Below are 23,609 nucleotides of genomic sequence, written 5' to 3' on the forward strand. Positions count from 1 at the left end.
TAATAAGCGGTGACCAAAATCGATTGCTCTTGCTAAATCTGAGAGCACTGTGCGAGGCGTGGAAAAAACGTGCCATCTGAAAGTGCGGATTCTCTTCGTTTACAGCTCTGGGCCCGCCACACTGCCTTTTGGCTGGCGGTTGTGGCACCCACACAGTTTGCGTGCATGGTGCACCAAAACATTAACTGATGCTCTGTGCCGCAGGCTTCAGGCAAACTATACAGAAGAAATGATGTCAGCTATTAGAGAGTTATAGCAGAGCGGAGAATGGGTCCCGGTACGGAACTCGGTACACCTACGCATGCGCACAACCAGTTTTTTCGCCTCGGCGCATGCGCAGTAGCGTCGGTCGTCAACCACGTACCGTACCAGGACCGGTCCTCCGCTCTGCTATAACTCTCTATTGCATGCAACGTCGACAATGAAGACTGCATGTGCAGCCGCTGTCCGCTGTCTCAGAAGATGCCCTTCTGAGCATTTTGGAGAGAGCGCTAGATACGGACAAAGTTGAGGACTTCCGTGTTGAATACTTGATCGCAGGTGTCTGCTGCAGGCAGGCGAAAATAATTTTAAGTTCTGCGGAATTTCCGAAAAAAAGTTTTAGACGCTGTAGAACATCTCAAGATACACACCACTTCATAAGTAAACAGCAAGCAAAGTACCTGCGAGAGCTGAAAAGCCGCCTAAAAGATGAGATGAATCTTCGTTTAGGATTCGCAGAAAATTATAGCTCCCTCGTTCAAGATGCTCCACAATCGTACCACGGGGTATGCGCAGGCCATTATACGCCCTTTCGTGGCATACCATCGTTAAGAAGTGACTGGGGACCTCTGTGTGAGATCACTTGCCGTCATTTCGGACTATCTTGACCACACGACAGCGGTATTTCAAGCTGCGATGTTTAAAGTTCTTAAACAGGAATTCTCTGCTGTAGAAAAAAATCCACTATTTTTCCGGCGGGGTATCATCGTAGTACAAGAACAAGAAAATCTTTTTAAATTTGAGCATCCATAAAAATGACTTCAATTTATCGGCTGAGTGGAACTTTTTGCAACGTCACATCGACAGGGCGCTTGCGGCGGGGTTGGCAGCACAGTTTAGCAATTAACAGCCAGGGCCAGTCTTCAGAGAGCTTACCAGGGACAAATTCTTACACTCCATCAGCTTTTTACATGGGTGGAAAAGAACATTAACTGTATATACCTGCTCTGGGTGCAAGAAAAAATGGTTGAGGGGAAAAAAAGAGCAACTCTCAAGAAGGTTTAAGTCGACAATTCCCTTGAAGGGTACGCGTACGTTTCACCACTTTGTACTGTCATCACCAACCTCTCCACTCAATAAACCAGTTAAACCACCACCAACAACCGTCAATGCTGGGTTCACGTCTTACTCCACCACCCAGGCTTTCCAATTGTGGCAAAGAACCGACGTCGGCGACTACGATGAGAACCCAGCCTCTTAAATGCATCAAGGCTGGACAGGCAGCCTCCTATACTACATCTGTATCACCTACATGAACACAGCGTTGTGGAATTCATTCAGGAGCACCAACAACTGATCACCTGCCGATGATGCCCTTCCAAAATCGAGTGCCAGCCAGCCGCACTCCTTCAAAGCAGCTAGCCGCGTAAAAAAAATTCACGCATCTCCACGAAGTGAATCATGACGAGTGGGCGAAGCACTGGGGATCATTCTTACCGTAAATCACCCGTGTCATTGCCCACTCGCGCATGTAAAGGAGTGACAATGAGTAATCCAATCCGATACAATTCAATTTATTCTAATCCAAATCCACTCCAATCCAATGCTCCTCGCGCATGCGCAACACTGTGTACACAGACGCCAAGGGTCAAGCCACGGACAAAGCGAGGTCCTAAGTATGGTCCCTGTTAAGATTCCTAAGGTTCTTCGCCCCTAAAACCCAAAACGCGCGCGATCTGCGCTGCGGCCACACCTTTCCGCGCCGCGCAGGAAATGTCGTTGCAGTGAAGCGGACTTACCTGCTGTCTGAGGCCGTGGTGGGCGCTCGACAAAAATTATTTTCCCCATCAAAACAAAAAAGTACTCCGATTAAAATTTCTGAAATAATTTCCCTTTTAAATGAGGCTAATCCTGTACTTTTACATGAACCGTCACACTGCGCGGTAAGCGTCGTCTGAACATGAGCAATTCCAAAATTTTCAAATTCAACGTCTTTACCACGCGGAAACGACCCGCTTCCCGGCTCCCATATATTTTTACTCACTTAGGGAATATAATATAAACAAAGTGTGCCACTGCAGTGTCTCTAGAAAGAATGGAAGAGCTGTAAAAAATGTGTAAAAATCGCTCAAAACGCCGCCTTGCTTCCCCGCAAAACGCCTTTTCAAAAACATTAGCAACTATCAGTGCATTGTAGCAAGGAAGCGCGCTTCCTTTTCTATCCCCTGGAATTATTTCACTGCGCTCCGTGTATACATTCTCTATTTTTTTTCGCAAGGCAGATTTTCGCACTGGGTGATAGCCTCATCATCATCATCAGCAGCTTAACTAGGACCAGTGCGGGACAAGGGCCTCTCCCACTGACCAACAACAGCTCCTGTCCTGCGGCCCGATCCATCCATCCTTCCATCTGTGTCCATCCTTTCAGAGGCAAAGGTCCATCCTTTGCCCCTGAATTTCCTTATTTCATACCTCCAGGTGTGAATGGCCTTCCTAGACCCATCTTTTGGTATCCACTCTGTTACCTCTCGACTCTTTTCTCTCTTCTGACTAACTACTTTCAATTCTTTTCCTTCCTTCCTCTCACAACCACTCTTTTCCCACCTTCACCCCCTCGCCCCTCACCAAGTTGAATGCAGGTGTACCCTTATATGGGCACAATAATATCCTTGGTCGAAATTTCCACTTCTTATTTCTGAATAACTCCCTTACTACATTTCGGTATCCACTGTTGTCATTTAATTCTACTGCATGGCCAGCCCAAGGCCATGTTTTTTTCTTAATTAATCTGAACTTATATCTTCAACTCAAGTTTGTTCCAATCCAGGAAGCTTGTTTCCTGTCCGTAAGCATTCTTCCCCCCATACTTCGTTGGATGGCTCTTTGAGCCGACCTAAGCACGCTTCAGTTCCTTCGTAGTGCTTATGAGCTCTACTCTGTCCCACTTATGAGCTCAGCAGAACGTATCTGTGAAGAGAACGTTGTAAAGAGGATAAGCCACTAATGCGGCCCAGAAACAAAGTTCTGTACGAAGCCTTTCCGTAAAGCAAGCACCTCGAACAGCCAATGGCAAAGAAAGGCATGGACTGTTTTTGGTAAGAAAGTCCTGTATTTGCACAAAAAAAGGGTAAGAAAACAAACTCTTTGGTTTTTCGCTACCTCTTGCAGCTTGGTCATTTTAGAAGAAGGTGCATTTACTGTAGAGTACAAAAGTGATACAGCTAGGCAGAAATACCACAAATACACTTCCGGATTTGTATTTCAAAATGACCAGTTTGGCTGGTATGCAAAACAGTGCTTTGCCGGATTTGTCTCAGTGACGTGGAAGCACTAAAAAAAAAAAAAAACGCAGATTTAACGTATGTATTTACAATACATTTCAGGTATTATGAAAAGGATCTTAAGGAGTCTTCCAAAGCACCAATTTATATTTTAAAGAAATTCTACTGACCAGCTCTTCTTGAAATTCGTTCAAGGTGACGCCATGAAGAAATCGGTACTACATACTTGCACACCACGCAGCTTGTGCACATAACCAAAGGTGCTACACTTGAGACACTCAATGAAGGAAGAAGCATAAAATGTTGTATTCCCGCACAGTTTGCCTCGAGGAGCTGCTCAAGGTGTCAAAATCATCACATTTATTATCAGGTCAGTTGCTTCCTTGTATTGCCCCAAAACAATCTTGGCTGACGAATTTTTAGCTAATTATGCTTATCTCTTATCAGAGCTAGGACATTTTATCGCACACAGATGAGATATCATTTGGTTGGCTGGTGACATGAAGCCTCACATATTTTTTATTATCTCAGAATGCCACTGAAATCACATATACATCTTCTATTCAAAGATACTGAAAAAACATGGGCAAAAAATTTTCCGTTGTTTACTACCCACGACCCGGTTAGTAATGGTACATTGCGCTATTGAAAAATCAGCAACATTCAAATATCCCGTAGCCTAATACCTCTTTCCTCCCTTCAAACATACGCTCCCAGCAAGTTCTCTTCCTAGGAGCACCGACAAGTGGGCAAGTTGGTATGGAGACATGCTAAATAAAAGCGCAGAAAAACGCGGGACAAAGAGAAGAACTACACAGGACGAGCTACGAGCGCTCTTCCCATTGGACACAGTTGAAAAAGTGTGACACACCAGCCTGTCAGCCTGTCATCCTACACTCGCCAATAGGAAACCACACAGGCTGCTAACGGCTGACATTCTTGCAAAGGACATGCGTGCCAATCACGAAATACAACATCAGCAGCGCAACACTTCATCGTTGGAACGGTTCTGCCACTACAGTAGCATACAATGTCGGTTGCGAATACAATGTTGGCTGCATAACACTACATCATCGGAATGATTCTGCCGCTACGGTAGCCAGGATGTCATACGATGTCATTTGTGCAACATTTCGCACTATGTTGTCGGAATGGATGCTGTGACGAGGATGGCGACGTTCTCAGGCGTGACGTCCCTCTCGACAAAGTGGACGAGGCGGGAGTCGAGCTTTGAGGTCGAAAATGAGGACAAGTAGTGCACTCGGGCTGCGTCCAGCAGGAGCTTGCTGCGACGACCCACCTCTTCTCGGCGTTCCACGGAGAGACCCATGCGCACGTACCTGGGACCCAGAGCAGGTGGCCGTGTATTGCAGTGATTGCGCATTACAGTGCATCCGTATTGCAGTCTATCAGTAACGTAATTTCCATAACACCGCATCAGTACGGTATGCATAAACGTACTGCAGAAGTGTGTTCCAGCCTCTAGGTTTCAACCACTGCATTTCAATGAAATGCGACATTACAGCACTCAAACATGAATAAACCCTGCCATATGGTTCTCCCCTTTAGATAAACAGGCAATTCCTTAAAAACGAGGGAGTGCAGTTATCAGACAACGGAGCCGAATACGGCAGTGTTAGTGTGCAAAGCAACCCCCCCCCCCTCCATCCTCAAAAAAAAAAAAAAAAAAAAAAAAGAAAAGATGCTTCTTGTTTTAACACTGAAGCTGTTTAGCAAATCATAATTTTTTGTGTCCGCAGTTCAAAATACCAAGAAATTGCAGGGTGCGTGCACGTGAGTGCGGGTGCCCAGCGCTCGTGTGTGTGTGCCTCGCAACGGCCACCCAGTGTCCCGTGCGCATGTTTGTCAAGCCAAGCATACCCACTTAGAGAGATTGGCCAAAATTGCGGCGACCGCCTGGCAGTTAAAAAAACCAAGAAAATGGCAAGCGCTTGTGTGCGTGCCTCGCAGCGACTGCCCAGCGTCCCTGGCGCACGTTTGTTGAGCCAAGCATACCCACTTAGGGAAATTGACCAAGACTGGCAAAAAAAAAAAGAAAAAAAGAAAACCTCTAGCACGTTTTTTAATCGTGGCAACAGTTGCTCGGAACGAGAAAGACACTTCATAGCAAACACTCTTCCAAGGTGACGTCCAATAGACCCTTTGCAAAATGGCCAAATCATTGGCGGAAAAGCAGCAAGCCACTCTGGCAACACTGTGCACCCGCTGCGCCGCCATTAGAAAGGAAGCGAAAACGCTGCGAGCACAGAGTTTCTATGGGGTAGCTACCGTCCACCGTCCACGTAATTGCATACGCGTTCCGCGAAGTGGTGTTTCCCACTGCAGGATGGGAAAATAACTTTGCCGCCCTTCCTTCGATAGAAAAGCGGCATATTCAGGATTTTTATTCTTCGAGGTCGACCACTGAAAGGTCCTACGAGTACGAGCGATCATACGTCAGCGTGGAGTCCTACGTTACGCCATCGTCAGTGTTGACGAACAGCAGCAAGCAAAGGTAGGATTTGTTGCTAATAAAGAATAGCCTTAGCGCTGCCTCCTTGTTTGGTTGTCGAGTTTTAATTGTGTTTAATCGATGCTCCCTTGCCCCGTGGTAGCGGCGGCTGGCTGCTATGAACGGGCCATGAAGGGTCCGTCTATACTGAGCGCTCACTTTGCGTATGTTTAAACTTTCAAAACTATTTGCGAAAATTACCAAAGCATGCATAATGAAACTGATTTTGATGACTGTGCTAGAGGTCATGTTTGCGATTCACCGCCTCTGTACTTGGGGCGCTTAATTTTTCCGTCGGTGAATGCGGTGCTAATGTGGGAGCGATAGGTCGCGCGCGTGCGTCAGCAGCGAGCAGAGGCAGTTGAACTTGAGAGGAACTCAGAGGAAGGAACAAACACAGAAGAAATAGGAGAAAAGAAGGGCGCGTCTCAACTCCCCCAGACGAGCCGTTGTGCAGCGGGGTACGTAGATAAGCGGAAGCGATTTGACCAATGTTAATCTTCGAAAGGTAGCGCAAAAACACCACTTTAGGAGAGAAACATGACTACAGCGATGGAGCAACAGACTCGTGAAGCCGTGGGCGAAAACGTGCATCCGCAACGGCGTTGCTACGACCTGCTTCCTTTCTAATGGCGTCGTCGCGTTCACCACCAGTGTTACCACCGCTGAATTCTCAGTGTTGTCCGACTTTTTGCAAAGGGTCTATAACTAGCACTTCCAAAAAAATGAAAGAAGCTCACATTCGTAGCAACGATGACAGAGGAAAAGTCGTTACAGCGAAGAACAAGCAAATCGGCAGCAATCGCGGATATAAAACTTCGTGATGGTCGTGAAGGTTGCGTACAGCTTTACTACCATCAAGTCTTGTGCGTTAGTGTGAGCTGCTTTCGTTTATGTTTATTTACTACTTGGTTACATATCAAACACATTTCATAATTTCGTCAATAAAGGTGTGCACTAGGATGAACTGTATCACAAGGAACGGAACTATAATAATGATGCCCCGTTCTTCCTCTCACAAGTGCACCCATCATGCTGCTGCTTGTCACGTGAGCCAACGCACGTCACACGAGTGAAGAGTGGATTCTGGGCCCCACTTGTCGAGCCAGTGAGGAGCAGACTGTATTTTCCATATGCGCATGTGGGTTCTTATTCTCTTTCTTTTTTCCTTCTTCTTTTGCATTGCAGGCTGAGATAAAACGACCCGTAATCCCCGGTGACACCAGGAAGGAGTACACACACGCTTTTACTCTCCTGCAAAAAGTGCCCGCAACTATGATCAACCACTGCAGGTACAGCGTAGACCGCTTATAACGTATGTCGCTGGAGCCGCAAAAATCCGCACTATAAGCGGTACCACACTATAACCAAAACGTGTGCGAATTCAACCAAATCGCCGCCTACCTCTCGTCATCCTAAATTTTTTATCACCCAAACGCACAGCACCTACAAATGAAGGCAGGGTCTTTATTTCGTATTATTTTTAACATCAGGCGCTGCTGCAGGGTCTCACATTGCAAAAGCGCGGTCTTACAAATGGCGAGTGCGGCTTTAATTTCCGTTGTGCTTGTGTTTTGAAAGATCATGGCTGCGTTTTTTGCGTCTATGAAGATGCCGCAGGACATGATAAGAAAGGCCAGCGGGATTTTTTTTTTTTTACCCCACCTTGTGTTCACGATGCCGAAGGCAGCTGCTTATCAGCGCAACGTACTGGTGGTGGAAACCTTCGGCCGCCGGCTCGCTTGTTTGGAAAGAGCAATGGCTTATCTGCACAATGTTTTAAAGTGTGAACCGCATGGAGCGATTTCTCGCGAAAACGTGCAGCGCACGCCGCAGGCGCGGCGACGCCGGCGCGAATACAACTGGCGTAATGTGTGCGGCGCAGTAAGAGGCGGCAACATGGCGTCGCCACTGGCCGTGAAGTGGTGCAGGTAGCTCCAGCGACAACTTCTAACCGCTCGCTGAAATGTCACACGAGGCGCAAGCGAAGATGCTGATGCAAGAAAAGAGCTGATAATGTGACCGCAAAGTGGAATATAAACTGCCATCCACGCTGCTTGTGAAAGCGCCCATCAAAAAATACGGCGGTGGTAAGCCTAAACTAAAGTCCCTTCATCTGATAGAGCATCGCCTGGCATCGCCTCCTGTATTAAATACAGGAGGCGATGGATAGAGGGACTTTAGCCTAAACACCTCTGGCGCGGCTAGCCGGCTCGGGGCGCTTCGAATCTCCCTCCATTAGGTGCGCGTCTTTCCATTGGTGCAAGTCGTCAGGCTCCTCCCACTGCCACGCGAAGAAGCGAGCGTGGAATCGTAGACGCGAGCGAGCATGAAAAAAATGCACGCGCAACGCCGATGTGCACGATTCGTGTGCGAAAACGGGCCACGCGGCCCACGCGGTTCACGATTAATAGAAACAACTTGCCACGCGCGGACGGGGAGTCGGTCGCTATCTTCCGAGGTGCATCAAGTAAGGACAGCTGTGGTTATCACGTACGCGCGAACTAAAGGGTGCCTATTTTTTGCTTCTGTGTCGAAGTTAGAGGAGAGCAAGGGGTGCGCGCTGCGTCAGATGGCCGATTTCATCATTTTTTTTTTCTTTTGCTACCCTCATACGATGCCCCAGCTGCGCCGGTCGATCAGCAGACCCGCCGAAAACCCGCACTATAAACGGTATTGTGGTTCGGCCAACTGAATCTTAAGCGGTATGCTTATGCATTGAGTTCTATGGGAGACAAACCGGTGGTCACAAAAACCCGCCTTATATCCGGTCCCGCACTATAAGCGGTTACGTTATAAATAGGGATGGGCGAATATTCGGTATTGTCGAATATTCGATCGAATAGCTCTCTATTCGTTATTCGCTTCGATCCGAATGCAGGTATTCGATATTTTCGAATTATTCGATGCTCCCGAATAGGCACCTGAAAGCCAAGCTTTTCGGTCAAGCTTTCCGAGAGTTACCCCAGGCTTGGCTCAAGACCCAGCGACGCGGACATTTCTATTATCAGTGCCGGCACTGCCGAGTTGCTGCCTTGCCTAGAGGTTCGACGAAGCTCTCGGCCGCCAGCACACTTTAGGTTAAAAAAAAAAAGGCGGCACTGAAACGACACCGCTCCGAACATCGCGGCACCAAGCCAGCAGACTTGTACAGGCCGCCATTTTGAATAGGCATGCCGCCATTTTGAATAGGCTCGCACAGCGCGGCAGTACGCCGCACTAAGCGAGCCTATTCAAAATGGCGGCCAGCCACTTGCGCTTTGCTTGGCTACGGCCGAGGATACTAGTGGCTACAATACTTCTTTTTTTAAGGGGGCTCACTGGTCTTAAACCAAAAAAGTTTATTTTTGCAGTTATGATGATGAAAATTGGGGGGCACGTGTAGTTTCTCATTCTGATTGTAGATATCAAGCTTGTTTTTGAGTAAAATGATTATATTCAAATTTATTTGGATTTTTATATTCAATTTTATGACAGCCTTTGTAAAAAAACTGCTGGAGGGATGCAGCTAAACAGGGAACCAGTGAACTGCGCACAAATCAAAGAGTGCAATAAGACTAACATTATCATTCTATCTGGTCTGTAGCAGAAGTTACGACCATTTGAAGTTTGGGCCTGGAAGATGGCAACCAGAAAAACCGGTTTTGCCTTCCAGGCCCAAACTTCAAGTGGTCGTAACTTCTGCTACAGACCAGATATAATGATAATGTTAGTCTTATTGCACTCTTTGATTTGTGCGCAGTTTACTGGTTCCCTGTTTAGCTGCATCCCTGCAGCAGTTCTTTTACAAAGGCTGTCAAAAAATTGAATATAAAAATCCAAATAAATTTGAACATAATCATTTTACTCAAAAACAAATTTGATATCTACAATTAGAATGAGAAACTACATGTGCCCCCCCCCTCCCAATTTTCATCATCATAACTGCAAAAATAAAGTTTTTGATCAAAGACCCTTGTGCCCCCTTACTTCTAGGCGGCGCTTAACTCTGCGAGTTTCTAGGCGGCGCTTAAACTTGTGAATGAGCAGCCGGCGGAAACTGCTGCACCTAGAGCATGTGGCGCAACAGGCATTTCTTCATGAAAACTTGTGAATACAGCAAAGGAAAGCTGTATGTAAGATTTTGCAATAAATGTTCAACTGGTAATAGTTTTACACAATGCTGTGCCTACGTGAGTTCTAATTATTAGAAAAAAATGTGTACATTAGTCAGGTCACAAGCTGCTCATTTGTCTTTGTGATTTGCAATGTGCACTATTCGAACTATTCGATTCGAAATTATTCGACCAAATCACTATTCGCTTCGAATTCGCTTCGAACCTCAAAATCTATATTCGCCCATCCCTAGTTATAAATGGTCTACACTGTATATAGAAAAGCTAGCTGCATACTTCCCATTTTCCTTTGTCTCAGTGCGCGACAGCCATATGGGTTTACAATGGAAGGAGTTCCATATGGGTTCTGTGCGAGGTTCCGTGGTGCTATCAATTTTTAAGCATCCAACTATGAACAAAGCATCTAGCATTCTATATAATTAGTGCACTGTGCCAACGTAGCTCCCCCTCTCAACAACCCATCAGGTAGAAAATCCATACGTGGTTCTATACAGGTCCCGTATGGAGTTCCACATGGGAAGGGTTCCATGGTTCTATCCTTTTCTAAGCACTCAACTATGAACAAAGGGCCTAGCATTCTATGCAGTTAGTGCACTGTGTTACCATAGTTCCCCTTTACAAGAACTTTAGGTAGAAAATCCGTACGGGGTACTATATGGCTTCCGTACGGGGTTCTATGGTGCTACCCCCTTCTAGACATTCAAATATGAACGAAGCGCATTGTTTCTTATTGCAGGGAACTGTTATCTGTTTTGAAATTGGCACCTGCGTGAGGGGGCCAGCGTGTGGAAAAATAGCGGGAATCTCGGCGCGATGGCAAGCGGAGGAGACAGACGGAGATGAGAAAGAAGATTCTGGGTCGCCATGTTAAAGCTTTTTATGTCCTGTACTTTCTGCAAATACAGTTTGCTTTTCTTGCTTTCTGTTTGCCTTTGAGATTCTTCAACAGGCCTAGCATTCTATGCAGTTAGTGCACTCAACAGCCCATCATGTAGAAAATACGCGAAAGTTCTTTGCAAGGATTACAATACCGTATTTTCGCGCGTATACCCCGCACCAAAAATGCGAAAATTTCAGCAGCAAAGTAGGGGTGCGTATAATACGCGGGGTTTTTCCTTTCGTGCAGCTTCACGGCAATGCGCGTTGTGCCGTGAAGCTTCTATGCATTAACAACACTGACTGAACCTTCCATGGCAGGTATTGCAAAAAACATAAAAGGACAAGGAAGAAAAAACAAGGACGAGCGCACTTTAGCAACTGAATTTTACGCTTTTTTCTGTCTACATAGTATGTGATGTGTTGCTTGAGCAGTAGCTTTCGTTCAGCTTTTCCTGTATCAAATGCGCGCCGATTTTGTTTTTTTTTCCGGCGAACTGAAAGTAGAGGTGCGGATTATATGCAGGGGCGGGTTATACGCGCAAAAATATGGCATGACACACCACAGAGCGCGAACACCACAGAGCGCGAGTCGTGCGCAGCTCACCTGTTGACAGCACCCTGGGGTTCCTCTGGCACTGAGTGGTCACCGCCGCCATCCACTCCGGGCCCTTGGGCTTCTGCAAATGCGAGTAAAAGTTGGTGCTCAGTTCATGAACTTGTCCTGAGTAGTGGCGCCGTACTTTGGAGGCAAAAATAATGAAGAAGAACACAAACACAGAAGTTATCAAATTCATGCATTGTGCCTTTGGAGATGGGTTGGGGAAAAGCAACTGATCGTACGATGCAAAAAAAAAAAAAAAAATCCTCAGCATACATTGTTGTAGGAAAATGTGCGTTCTGTTGTCAAAAATCATATTCTGTCCTGTTGCATTCTATTGCCAGAAGTATTGCGTTCTTTGTTTCTAGATTATCATCGTTTTGAAGCTCAACAGACGTGTATGTGTGTGTGTGTGTGTGACAGAGAGGGGGGGGGGGGGGAGGAAAGGACAGGATAGAAGAAAGACCGGTGGCAGAGACATGCATAAAAGTCTCCAACCTGCCCTAAAAAAAAAAAAAATTGTTGACAGCATGCAATACACATGCCAAAAAAAACTTTCAACAAAAGTCACCTGGGAAGCTTTCTGCTTAACAAACTTTTTTCAAATGCCCTGCTGAAGGTCGTTTCTGGCGGGCAACCAGAGACAAAAATGGTTTGTGTATCAAGTGTTTTTGTGTGAAGAAAGCACTTCACACTTTACAGATTCATCCATTTCTTGGAAACGACGCACAGAATCCACGAACACAGCCGAGCTGTCGTCGTAGTCCACAGTGTTATTGACGAAAAGGAAGAGTAGGCCACAAGCTACAAGGAGAGATAATTTCTCGAAGCTTATCAAAGGGTTATTCAGAGGTGTATGCTCAAGGTAAGTTTCCTCCTCAAAACATGTTAAGGAGCTGAACAGCAAATGTGTGTACACATCACCATCAGCAAATCAGGCACGACAACATTCTAGATCTCAACAGCACCGGAAAGACTCGAGAGAGATTTTACAAGAACAGACTGCGTGACACTCACCCCTGGCTGAGCAAGTGGCCCACCCCGCAAGGCAGGTGAGGATCTCGAAGTCGTCCCTTCCGATCCCCACCGACTCCAAAAAGGGGCGGCCAACAAAGGAGTCCCACCGGCAGCGGTGGTGGCAGCAGGTCGCCATCAACACGCCCCGCAGGCTGGGTGGACGCACATGCGCACGAGGAAAGTGCAGATCATCATAATCATCATCACCATCATTGTCATCAGCATCATCAGCCTGCTTGTGTCTACCCAGAGTTACTATGCAGTTGTGAAGCTCTCCATAGGCCCAATGTATCAAAAGCCAGTCCGCAGTTGGCCCCCCCTGCACTGGGACAAACAGGGGCACGTTGACTAGCCTGCCATCTGTTGGCAGAAAGTTGAATGAGTATACTCAAGTGATTGCGGCTGCTGCCGTAAGTCATGAAAGGAAAAAACATGAAAAATTCAGTAAGTATTCCCCTAAGTTACATTTTCTCAAACTTTAAAAGCAAGCTTTACTTTATTAAGTTTTGTTATTAGGTAAATGTTTGACACAGTTCTGTTTTTGTCCCCTAGGTGTCCCGCTAGAACACTTGCCCCTCAGCTTCAACAAAGTAGGGATTGCCAACTTGGCCCGGATTCTGAAGCGGAGTTTCGCAAAGGGTGTATATTGACGAAATCCGGTGTCTACTATAGATTCCACTTCACGTACAGAATGGTAGACAGCTTACACAGCAGCCTAATTAGACGTCTAAAGTAACAATAATTGGAACGGTGCAGCGGGCATTACCACAGAAGAAAATCTCGTAGCAGACATGTTAACAAATGAAAGACACAGTTTCGTAAAAACATCAACATTATTGTTATAAAGGTTACACGACGTAACATGTAAACAAAAACACCCTCAAAACTAGTAAACGTTATAAACTAGTGAACTTAAAAGAACAAGCTAGTTTAATATAACATTAACACGCAAAAAGGTGGTACTGGATTCCCTTTTCAGTTTAGACAGGAAGGTAGCCCGCATGTTATTAACTTTAATGCTATGTCCGCGAAACAGCTTTTATTGCCACCTTCGTTCGAGTTGGAACACGGCTTATTATGGTGAACAATCCGCTAAGTTGGCAACGAAGCGGCTAAAGGGGAAAGCGGAACTCAGCTAGAGTTTCACACCAATATATACTAAAGGGAAGGCTGACGCTAGTGGCTAAACGAGCTGCACTTCAGCTAACACGCCGTGATGTGTACTGGGTATGAATGTTCCACTCTTACTTGGCATGGCTTACGAACAGGCTGAAAAGTTGCCTCTGGCTGCAAAAAAAAAAAAAAAAACTACAATATCATTGTAAAAGATTATTCAAAGTTGTTTATTACTATTAGAAAAACAGAATTCAAGACATTTATTTGTCAGGAATTACTTGGAGGCATCGTCGCACAAGAAGAAAGGTGTTACTCTTTTTTGTTGGTTTTGGCTTCAAAAGCGAGAACAAGCCATGTGACTAGCCAAGTCAAGTAGGAGAGGAACACTTCCAGCTGCTTTGGTGGCACTTGCGAGTCGCGACGGTACGCAATTGCACTGACAGATTTCCCTGTAGCATATACTAGTACGAAACTCCATCATATCCGCTACAGGACAAAGGCCTCCCCCATGTTCCTCCAGCCATTCCTGTCTTGCGATGCCCTAGTCCAATCTTTCCCTCCAAATTTCCAAATTTTATGCTTCGATTGAGTTGGTAGTCTTCCTCCACTTATATGAAGGCAAGCCACCAAGCAGGAAGGATGCATCTGAGCTTGTCAAAACAAAAGGTAAAGGTACAAACAGGAAGCTGAACGCTCTCAGCCTGCGTCAACTCCACTGGCCATACATTCAATGTTTTTACTGCAGGGTAGTGCAGCAATGAGAGCAATAATTAATAGAAATAAACAGCAATGGTGAGAGAGAAGTTGTCGGTAACTGTTCAGACGGTCCAAATAAAACTAACTAAAAAATTCAATACTGCTTCCTGTGCACTATGCTTTCCTGCATTGCTCTGGTTGTCACGGGTGAAGCCAGCATACCAGCAGGTGCTCTGCAGTTCCCTCAATTGAAATGCATGTTAAAGTTAAGTTCACAAGTGAAGCTTCACTGCGTGCGCTTTGCAGTAAAGCCAACTTTGTGCACCCCTTGTGGGTTAAAATTGGTGACAAGTGACTAAAGTGACTGTGCATCCCTGCAAAAAAAAAAAAAAAAAGGAAAAGAAAAGGAAGCGATAATAATGAATAGCAGAACTCCATTTTGAAGTTGGGCCATCATTTCTCTTTTATAGAGGTGTCAAATTATAGAGGTTTCATTACTTTCAAGCCCTCAAGAATAGCGTGTGCTACTCGATGCGCAGAGCCGTTTTGCCTTTCAAAGTATTGACTTCTTTTTTCCAGCCATTTGGAAATTTCATATAATAAGGGAATCAGTTATGCCGTGAAACACATTCATTTCACGAGCTCTGCAGTGCAACACACAATGTTTCTCGTCTTTCATTTGGCTTTCCTGCAAAACACTGCGGTTATGCTGGATAAGCCTACTACGTGTGGCCCATGCCAAAAACAAGCGTTAGCCAAGTGACAACATTTGTTTTATGCGGAAACTAAAAACCGAAAATATGTAGTTTTTTTTGTCAGTAAGTGGCAAGGCTCAGTTGCTTCTTTTTTTATATTTTTGAGCACCTCTTTGAAGCGACTGGAGGAAAGGCAGCAAATCGAAGTACTTACCATCAACATATGTTCAGGAGCTCATATTTCCCGCTAAAGTGTGTCTGCCTAGTTATCCGCGTCCCTATTTTGCCCTCTTCTCCAATTTTTCTCCCCTGTCATTCGTTATTTTTGCATATTTTCCTTACTATATAGCTTAATATAGCTGAATATAACCGAAATACCTTAGTGAGGATGAGTATGCAAGCACACAGGCATCCTCACATGCTTCACACACACACAGCAAAAAAGGGCATATTTGTAGATGAAAATACATGACCTGATTCAGCCACGAGGTTTTTATTATTCGTGTCAAATTTATGGTGAAGACGTTTGCACTCACACATCATTATGCTTTTATTAAGAGCCTAGGCAGCGAAATTGGGGGCAAAGAACTCGGAATTTCAACTTGACAATGCTTGATTGATTGCAAGGTTTAACGCGCCGATGCAATGTAGGCGATGAGGCGCGCCGTAGTGGAGGGCTCCAGATCAATTTTGACCACCAGGGGATCTTTAACGTGTGCCGAAATCTCGTACACACGGGCGTTTTTGCTTTTCGCCTCCATCAAGAAAGCGGCCGCTGCTGCCGGGAATCGAACCCGCGTCCTCGTGCTCAGCAGCGCAACGCCTTAGCCACTGAGCCACTGTGGCGAGTAACTTTACAATGCTGCCCAGCTAATAGCTCCAAGGCTGTTGCTGATGGAGTGCACCACTGGTGTAGGGCCAGTGTAACTCTCCCTCCTTTAGAACCACTGAAGACCCTCCTTTTATAAAAAAAAATCTATTCACTCATCCGCAGCACTGTACACGCTGATCCTCACATGCACTGAAATGTGTACACCCAACGAAACAACTCACGGGGGTATTCTGCTGTCCACATCAGACGTCTGCTGCGCTGTTGTCTCCACAAGGCACCGAAGGGCAAAATCTGCGGCAGGAATATGAATTACCAAACCTCAACTTCAGACATTTATACATTCGTCTACAAAATGTCATCATCATCATCACCAGCCCGTCAACGCCCGCTGCAGGGCAGAGGTCTCTCCCATAGATCTCCAACTATCCCGGTCCTGTGCTAAGTGCGACCAATTTATCCCCGCAAACTTCTTGATCTCATCTGCCCATCTAACCTTCTGCCGTCCCCTGCCATTCGTTCACAAAACTCCAGAAGGGCAGACTTAATACCTCGGCCATTGTTCTAGTACACTGAACGCCAAAGTGAAACTGCTATATGCAGCCCAACGCCAAAAATGGGTTCAGTTGTTTTGAGACTTGTTAAGAATCACCTGGTTGGACAATTGAAGTTACGCTGAGTTGTATTGCGAGTTCAATGGACCTAGTAAAGCATGGCAAAAAAAAAAAAAAAAAAAAGGAAGCCGACACCATGTGAGATGAAATGAAATTTCATATTCAAGTTCTGGGGGTTTAACATAGCAAAGTACTCTGGATTAATTTCGACCACCTGGAAATCTCTAACGAGTGCCGAAATATCAATGCATACCGTTTCCGCTTTTCGCCTACATCCATTTATTTGTTTTACGAACGAAATGCGACTTTATGCAACTGAAGACATTCTGTCCCACCCACCACTTTGGATTGTACACAAACGAAAGTGAACAAGACCAAATGATGATAGTGTAGCAAGTTATGCGCTTGAGCGAATAGACCCAGCAAATCAAACAGGGCTGATGTTTGATTTGAAGTCAAAGGAGGACTAGAGAGCTACTACAGCTATTTTCATAATTGCGCAAAGATCAGCTTATTAATTGGCAGCAATAACAATAACAGTTGTAGTGGGCCCCTTCATTGACAATGAATCGCATTACTGCCCGCTAATTGTTCGCTCGAATAAGGCAGACAGCCAGTTGACCTGAAGTCAAAATACACAACTTTAGGACACTGACAGGAACGCTAAATTTGGACACACTTGACTTAAAATAAAACAAAGTAAATAACTAAGTATTCAGATTGGATAACAAGTAAAAGCATAATACCTAGGAATGCAAAAGTGAAAGCTAAACAGAATGAAAAAAAAAAAAAAAAGAAAGAAAATTAGCCCAGCTTTACTGACTCAACGTCACGAACACTGATCCTTGTGTTCCCTAATCACAAGGATAAGCCTCACTGACCTTCTCAAAGCCCGCAGATCAATTCCCGTTCATGCCAACTCACTTTTGCCATGTTCCACTGCTTGGGCCATCTACTGGAACCTTTCGTTACTTTCGAACTTGTAACACTATCATGAGAGGGCGCCACGAGTACTTTTATTGTTTTTACAGTGTATTTTTTTATTTGCTGCTGCAAAAATCCAGCATCCATGTATTTTTAATTAAAAGAACAATGCAAATGTCCCTTTTGCATTGACCTCTTGCTTCAAATATGCCTAATGTTTTCTTTTTTCTCAACAATGTTGGCAAGCACAAGCATTGCCATCAGATTCAGTAGTTCAGAAAAGCTTTGCCTATAGAAGCGTCTCGTTCAAGCTCTGGCTTAACTTGCTGCGTGTGTGCATGGTGCTTGCTCTCCTGCCCGCTAGGGTGTGACCAATGTGACCGCGTTACCGCATTTCGTCGCATGAAGGCCTCGATCAAGAACAGCTTTGCTGTTAAAGCTACTAAAGGTAACGCACGCAGTCATAGACAAAGTGAGTCAAGTCTTACAGTAGGAAAGCCTAAGAGCGAACTTACCTGTTGCCTCTCCACAGAGGTGCTTGCACAGACCGACAATCTTCCCCTGGTGGGCCTTGACCAACTCCACCTTCCCTACAAGGACAGAAAACAACCGAACACAAAAATGAGGACGCCAAGAGGAGCAAAAACTTGAACTGAGGTGACAATTACTTCAAACTTTTGTCAGGAATGAAACTGAGAGGCAGGCATTAAAGACATGATGGAAAAGAAGCCCAAAAAACACAAGACCTTTCTTTCGTCTAGTGTTTTTTGCTACCTTTTCATCATGTCTCCCTACCAACTTGCTTATCTGTCAGTGCTCCTAAGGCATTAAAGCCGCTGTGGCCTCAAATGGTCACCTGGCTGCAATGTCATATTGCTTATTGTATTTCTCCGCTCCCAAAACATCGCTCGGTTAGTGCCAGGGGCTTAGCCAGAAATTTTGCTCAGGGGGGGGCGTGAGATTGCACCGTAACCTCCTCCATAAGACTTGTCAAGGGATTAAAAAATATGTACAGTAGAATCTCGATACACGGAAACCGGGTAAACGGAATTGCCACTTAAACGAAAGTGCAGCCTCTAAGTTGTGTTACGAATCGGCCAGCGCCGCTGTACTTTCCCGCATCACTCCTCGGCTGTGCGGCGAAGCCACTACGTGCGCCTTTGAAAACAGGCACCATCGTGTCGGATAATCATACTTTCACGTCTCGACAAGCCCAGGTCAGACGCTTCGCTTTCGGCGCATTTCAAAACTTCGGCGGCTGCCGGCAAGGCTCGTCTCAACGCTCTTCAAGGACACAGAGGCCCGTCGATCGCAACGGAGTCCTCCTCTCTCCCCTCTCTCGGACTCAACGTGCGCCGAGGCTACCAACTGTCCCGAACTCTGGAAAGAGCTTTGTGTGTGTCTGTGACGTTCGTGGCGTGTTGCCGCTTGTTGGCGTTTTGACCGTTACGGCTTTTGGCTATAAACAGAAGCCACCCAAGCGCTGTACTTCATTCCTGTTAGAGCAGCGAATCCATGCTGTCACTCTGCTCGAGACTTGTATTGTAACCTCGCCCGTCGGGGCATTGTTCTTTGGCTTCGGCTCACCTCTCGCTATGAAGTAAACAGTTACGTTAGCCTACGGCTTCTGGACTTCTTAAAGGAGCCATGAAGAGAAAACAAAAGTTTGTTTTATTCGAAAGATTAGGTGTTTCATAGTACCCCAAGCGCTTTCCCGGAAGCAAATGATGCTTTATTCACTGAGAAATAAGGCAATTTAAGCCAAAATTTTAAATCTCCCGCTAAAATTGAACATTCCGTGACGTGTACATTGGCGTCATAGAGCCGGTCCATGAAACAGATACTTAGTATGTCGACTCCATATAGCACCCACACGCGGGAGTCGATCGAGACGGCGGCCATTTTAAAAATGCTAGTAAAACCTAGTGCACCCGCAGCCCTAGTCATGGAATCGCCTGATCCGGAGAACAAAACTCTCGCCGAGGAGCTCGGGCTTGCATTTAACAACCTCACACCACAAAAACGCTCAATGCTTCTAAGTGCACGAGTGGCAAGAGTTGTGGGATACGCGGTGGACGAGAAAGCGAACATTCCGCGATAGCCACAACAGACGAACGCCCAGCCTTCGGCACCGCTGCCTCGTCAGCCCCTTCGCGACGGACGAATATAGACTGGTACGTATGTGCCGTATTTTGATTACGGTTAATAATAGTTCAATTTCAGTAGCAGTATCACTTATGCCAGTTGGCCGGTGTCGTGTATGGAAAGCCGTTCGCGCGAGCTCTCTGCTTCGACCAGAAAGATACGAGCGTCAATGCGCGGTGTTTACGGCATTTTTTTCCCCAAGGTCAGAGCGATTTGACGAAGTCGGCGACGAGCGCCAGCATGTCCCAGGAGTGAGCTAACGTAAGCGTCCCTGCCGTAACTGAACAAACTGAAGTTTTCAGTGGTTGTAAACTGGAAACGAGCTCGTAACGACAGCAGCAAGCCAACACCATTCGAAACTTACGCGACGACTGGCACTATCTCGTCGCTTCTTGCTGTTCCTTACTCCCCTCGTTTCTATTTTTACCTTTGCTGGTTGGCGATATGACGGCCAACCTCCTGTGAAGGGATTACGATACGAAGCAAGGTCGCGGCTGTGCGTGCTGGAACGGTTCGTTGGCCCCGAAGAGCCTCGAACCCGAAAATTCGTCTGCGCGACGGCGAGATGTCGAGCTTGGCCGGCGCTAGTTTCGTACGCATTGGCGCACACGCTTGCGAGTTCGTTCGGACCTTCAACCGTTCACTCCACCGTTCTTTGTCATGAAAAGAATGTGCAGTATGTTTCACGGGCATTTAGCTCGCTATGCAAGCTGTAAGCCCTGCCTAACATGCGTTTGCTTTTGCCGGCCTCCGCCAATCGCAGAGCATTCCCAAGTGACATCACAGGTTCTGTTGCGGAAAATGAGCTGGTGGGTCGCATGGTCATTCCCGTTTTTCCTAATTATGTAGCTTATTTGAGCGAAGTTTGCGTTATAAGTGGTGTCGTTATGGTTCTAACGAGGCAATCTTTCGAAAACTTGTGTTTTCTCTTCATGGCTCCTTTAACGGCTGCAACAGCGGCTGGCCACTCGCATCGCATCATACACGCTACCACTCGTATGTCGGAGGCCACGGAGCTCGGATTGGGTGCCCCCACCCGGTCGCAACAGTTGGTTGGTTTTGTATTCAGATAAAGTAAAAATACTTCCGGTAATCGGAACTAAAATTTCCGCCTCACCGTGAAAGTGGAACCGAAAATGGAACTTCTTGTCTAACCCATGGCCAACAGCATAAGCTTTTTCCGGTTCCAGCTGTTTAGTTTTTGTTTTCTCTATTTACCTTCGATGGCCTTGTAAGCCTCGTCTCATTAGTAGTCAGCGATGTTAGCGCGACGAATGCAACATCACAGATCTTGTTCTAGTCGCTCGGTCTCGATTCAAGTCGCCGAGGTCACAGGGCTTAGCATCTGCCGTCTTGTTCGTGCCATCGTGGTCCTATTCGTACTTCATTACTGCATTGCCGTCTTCTCAATTAGGTGGTTCGCAAGCACTCGCAAAGTCGAGGCCCGAGGTGTGCACACCATGCACTTACGTTCGAAAAGAAAGCACATCATTCTTGACATCGAAAGTGGCTCTTCAATGCATTTTCATGCATTTTTTTTATGGGACAGTGACTAATTGTTGCCAAATAAACTTTGTGAATGTTGTGCCTATACCTTTTGTAGTTTTCTTGCTTTCTGAAAAACTATCAGCTACAATTACCTTCCAGTGCTTAGAGTTCCATGAAATGCCCTTAAGAGTGTGTCCGCACGTAAATTTGCACTTTTTCACATCTCTCCCAGTTAACGGAACTCCTGTTAAATGGAAGTGCCCATGTGTTCAAGATTACGGCGCACTTTTTCGCGCAAGAATCTTTTTTTCCATTTTTGCACACACGTGACGGTTAGGGACGAATCTTAACACATGCCAGTAATTGCGTAAGTGCTGCTTGTCAACCGTAGCATACTGCGGATAATTGTACCAAAATCAGTCACACAAAAAATACGTCAAAATGCGCACTTGTGAGAATATCGAGAACATTATATTTGGACGAGGGCAACAAAAGTGTCACTGGCAACAACATGTACAGTTATGCAGAAAGCCTGTTCTATGGGAATTCGCAGCTAAATTTGCACCATGTAGTTGGGAGGGGGGGGGGGAGAGATGAAGTCTGAAGCCGTTAGCGCACTGGTTTCCGGTGATGGCCCTGGTAGCATGGAGGTACTGAAGCAGCCAGGCCTGCGGTTTCACCGGCAAATCTCCCTTAGTTTGTTCTGAGCAAACATCCCCAAGTTTGTTCTACCTGAGTTTGTTTGTACTCCCCCCCCCCCCCCCCCCCCCCAACCCCTTTATATACCCCTGGTATGTGTACAGACCAGCTTTCCCTAATTAAACAAATTTTGTTTGCCTCTACAATCCAATCCAACCAACTAACTCAGCACTCTGCATGCATCAACAAGAGGAAATGGACGTCGTAAACAGTGGCACAAAATGGAAATAAGGGACTAGCCCACCTACATCACAACCCCTAGCCTTCTGAACCTTAGAGTTCCATGCTCATATATACTAGAGGGAAATGTGGCGCTAGTGTCAAGGCGAACCGTGCTTCAGCAAGCGTGCCGTCGTGTACCGAGTAGGAACGTTCCATTTTTCCTGGGCACGGCTCAAGAACAGGCTGAAAAGTTGCCTCTGACTGCATAAACACAACAATAGTAACTGCATTTGTCAGGATTATTTAGAAGCTTAATGCAAGACGGAGAAGATGAAAGATGCTGCCCTCTTCGTTGATTTCAGCTTCAAGGACGAAAAAAAATCCAGGTGGCTAGCCAAGCCAAGTGGGCAAGGAATGCTTCCAGCCAACTATGGTGACACCAATTGCAGTGACAAATTTGTCTCTAGACAGAACATATTAGCATCAAACTCTACGCTCCAAACACCACCCCGTGTTCACCTAGTTTCTGTTGTTGTTTTTCGAGTGTTACATATTATTTGCTACCGCAGCCATTAGCTTCCCCTCCCCCATGTCAAAACGAGAAGTGGACAGAGCTGCAACTCACCAAGACACAGGTGTTGAATGTCAATCTGCAACCGCTGAATTTCGGGCACTTCGTCCTGCTCCCTCTTGAGCTTGTTCTCAAACTGCACGAGGACAAGAGGAACCGCACAAGAACGAGTTCGCGTGGAGAAGTACAAAGCAGAATCTCGATGAAATGAATCTCGCGGGACCGCGAAAAATATTTGTATCATCCGGAATTCGCATGAACTAACACAGACCAAAATATTGACCCCTAAAAAAAGCACTTGTTTATTTCTCTTCTTACTTTTGCACGAATAAATCCGCAATGTTTTTCTGCTTTTTTTTTTTAACCACCATGTCGCTGAGCAGTGCTTTCAGGCGCGCGTAAAACTTTGCACTAGTCTCCTCACTTGCGGTGCCCAAGCCAGGGTTCGTACGGGCTTCAACAGCAAAAATTCAAGGGTTTTCAAGGACTTTCAAGGACCAGAAAACACATTTTCAAGGTCCCCATGTTATGTTTTATCTGGGATTATTTATAACTTTTTCAACACAATGCAACATTTCGTTATTGCCCAATACCTAAGCACATTAGTGCACAATTAGATAGGCACTAACAGGTTCTTGAATGCTCCCCCAGCTTTATTTTTTATTTAAGAGTTGGTATTTAGAGATTTTTGTATTTTCTTGGTGTTTTGCTGAGGCTTTTTGATTTCAAAACTTCATTCATTAATGTTGCCTGCATCTCTTGCTTTGTCAGCAAAAGTATCAGCTGAAATTAACTCAGCAAGTGCTGCTGCAAGGCAGGATGAACTATGTACACGTCCACCATTTGCACGTAAAAGCAAACGCAGATGGAGCGTATGAGGCACAGCAAACACGCAATGAGAGGCCGTCCACAGACTATATGGAACATGCAAGATAGAGAACAGAACCCGGGTTTCACTGGATTGTATTGTGACATGGATTCTATTTAGGAGTGCTGCTCCCAATGTTGCCTCGTAATAATGAGAATCCACCAAACTCATAATTTCACGCAATACACTGAAACTTGAT

The 23,609-nt window shown here is 45.8% G+C and overlaps 1 protein-coding gene across 1 annotated transcript in view; it reads right to left on the minus strand.

Annotated features, from left to right (window-relative positions):
* Nucleotides 1-1,826: 1,826 nt before the first annotated feature.
* LOC144162375 (tRNA:m(4)X modification enzyme TRM13 homolog) overlaps nt 1,827-23,609 on the minus strand; it is a 40,636-nt gene continuing 18,853 nt past the window's right edge. Inside the window, exons 8-13 of the mRNA XM_077692876.1 lie at nt 22,597-22,678; nt 17,993-18,067; nt 16,164-16,233; nt 12,604-12,755; nt 11,593-11,665; nt 1,827-4,822 (exon numbers count right to left, since the gene is read on the minus strand). Coding sequence (XP_077549002.1) covers nt 4,621-4,822; nt 11,593-11,665; nt 12,604-12,755; nt 16,164-16,233; nt 17,993-18,067; nt 22,597-22,678 — 654 coding nt within the window. The 3' untranslated portion in view covers nt 1,827-4,620. The remainder of the gene's footprint in view (nt 4,823-11,592; nt 11,666-12,603; nt 12,756-16,163; nt 16,234-17,992; nt 18,068-22,596; nt 22,679-23,609) is intronic.

This window comes from Haemaphysalis longicornis, unplaced genomic scaffold (assembly GCF_048455015.1).
Source record: "Haemaphysalis longicornis isolate Haplotype H1 unplaced genomic scaffold, Haemaphysalis longicornis Haplotype H1 scaffold_12, whole genome shotgun sequence".
Classification (NCBI taxonomy): Eukaryota; Metazoa; Arthropoda; class Arachnida; order Ixodida; family Ixodidae; genus Haemaphysalis; species Haemaphysalis longicornis.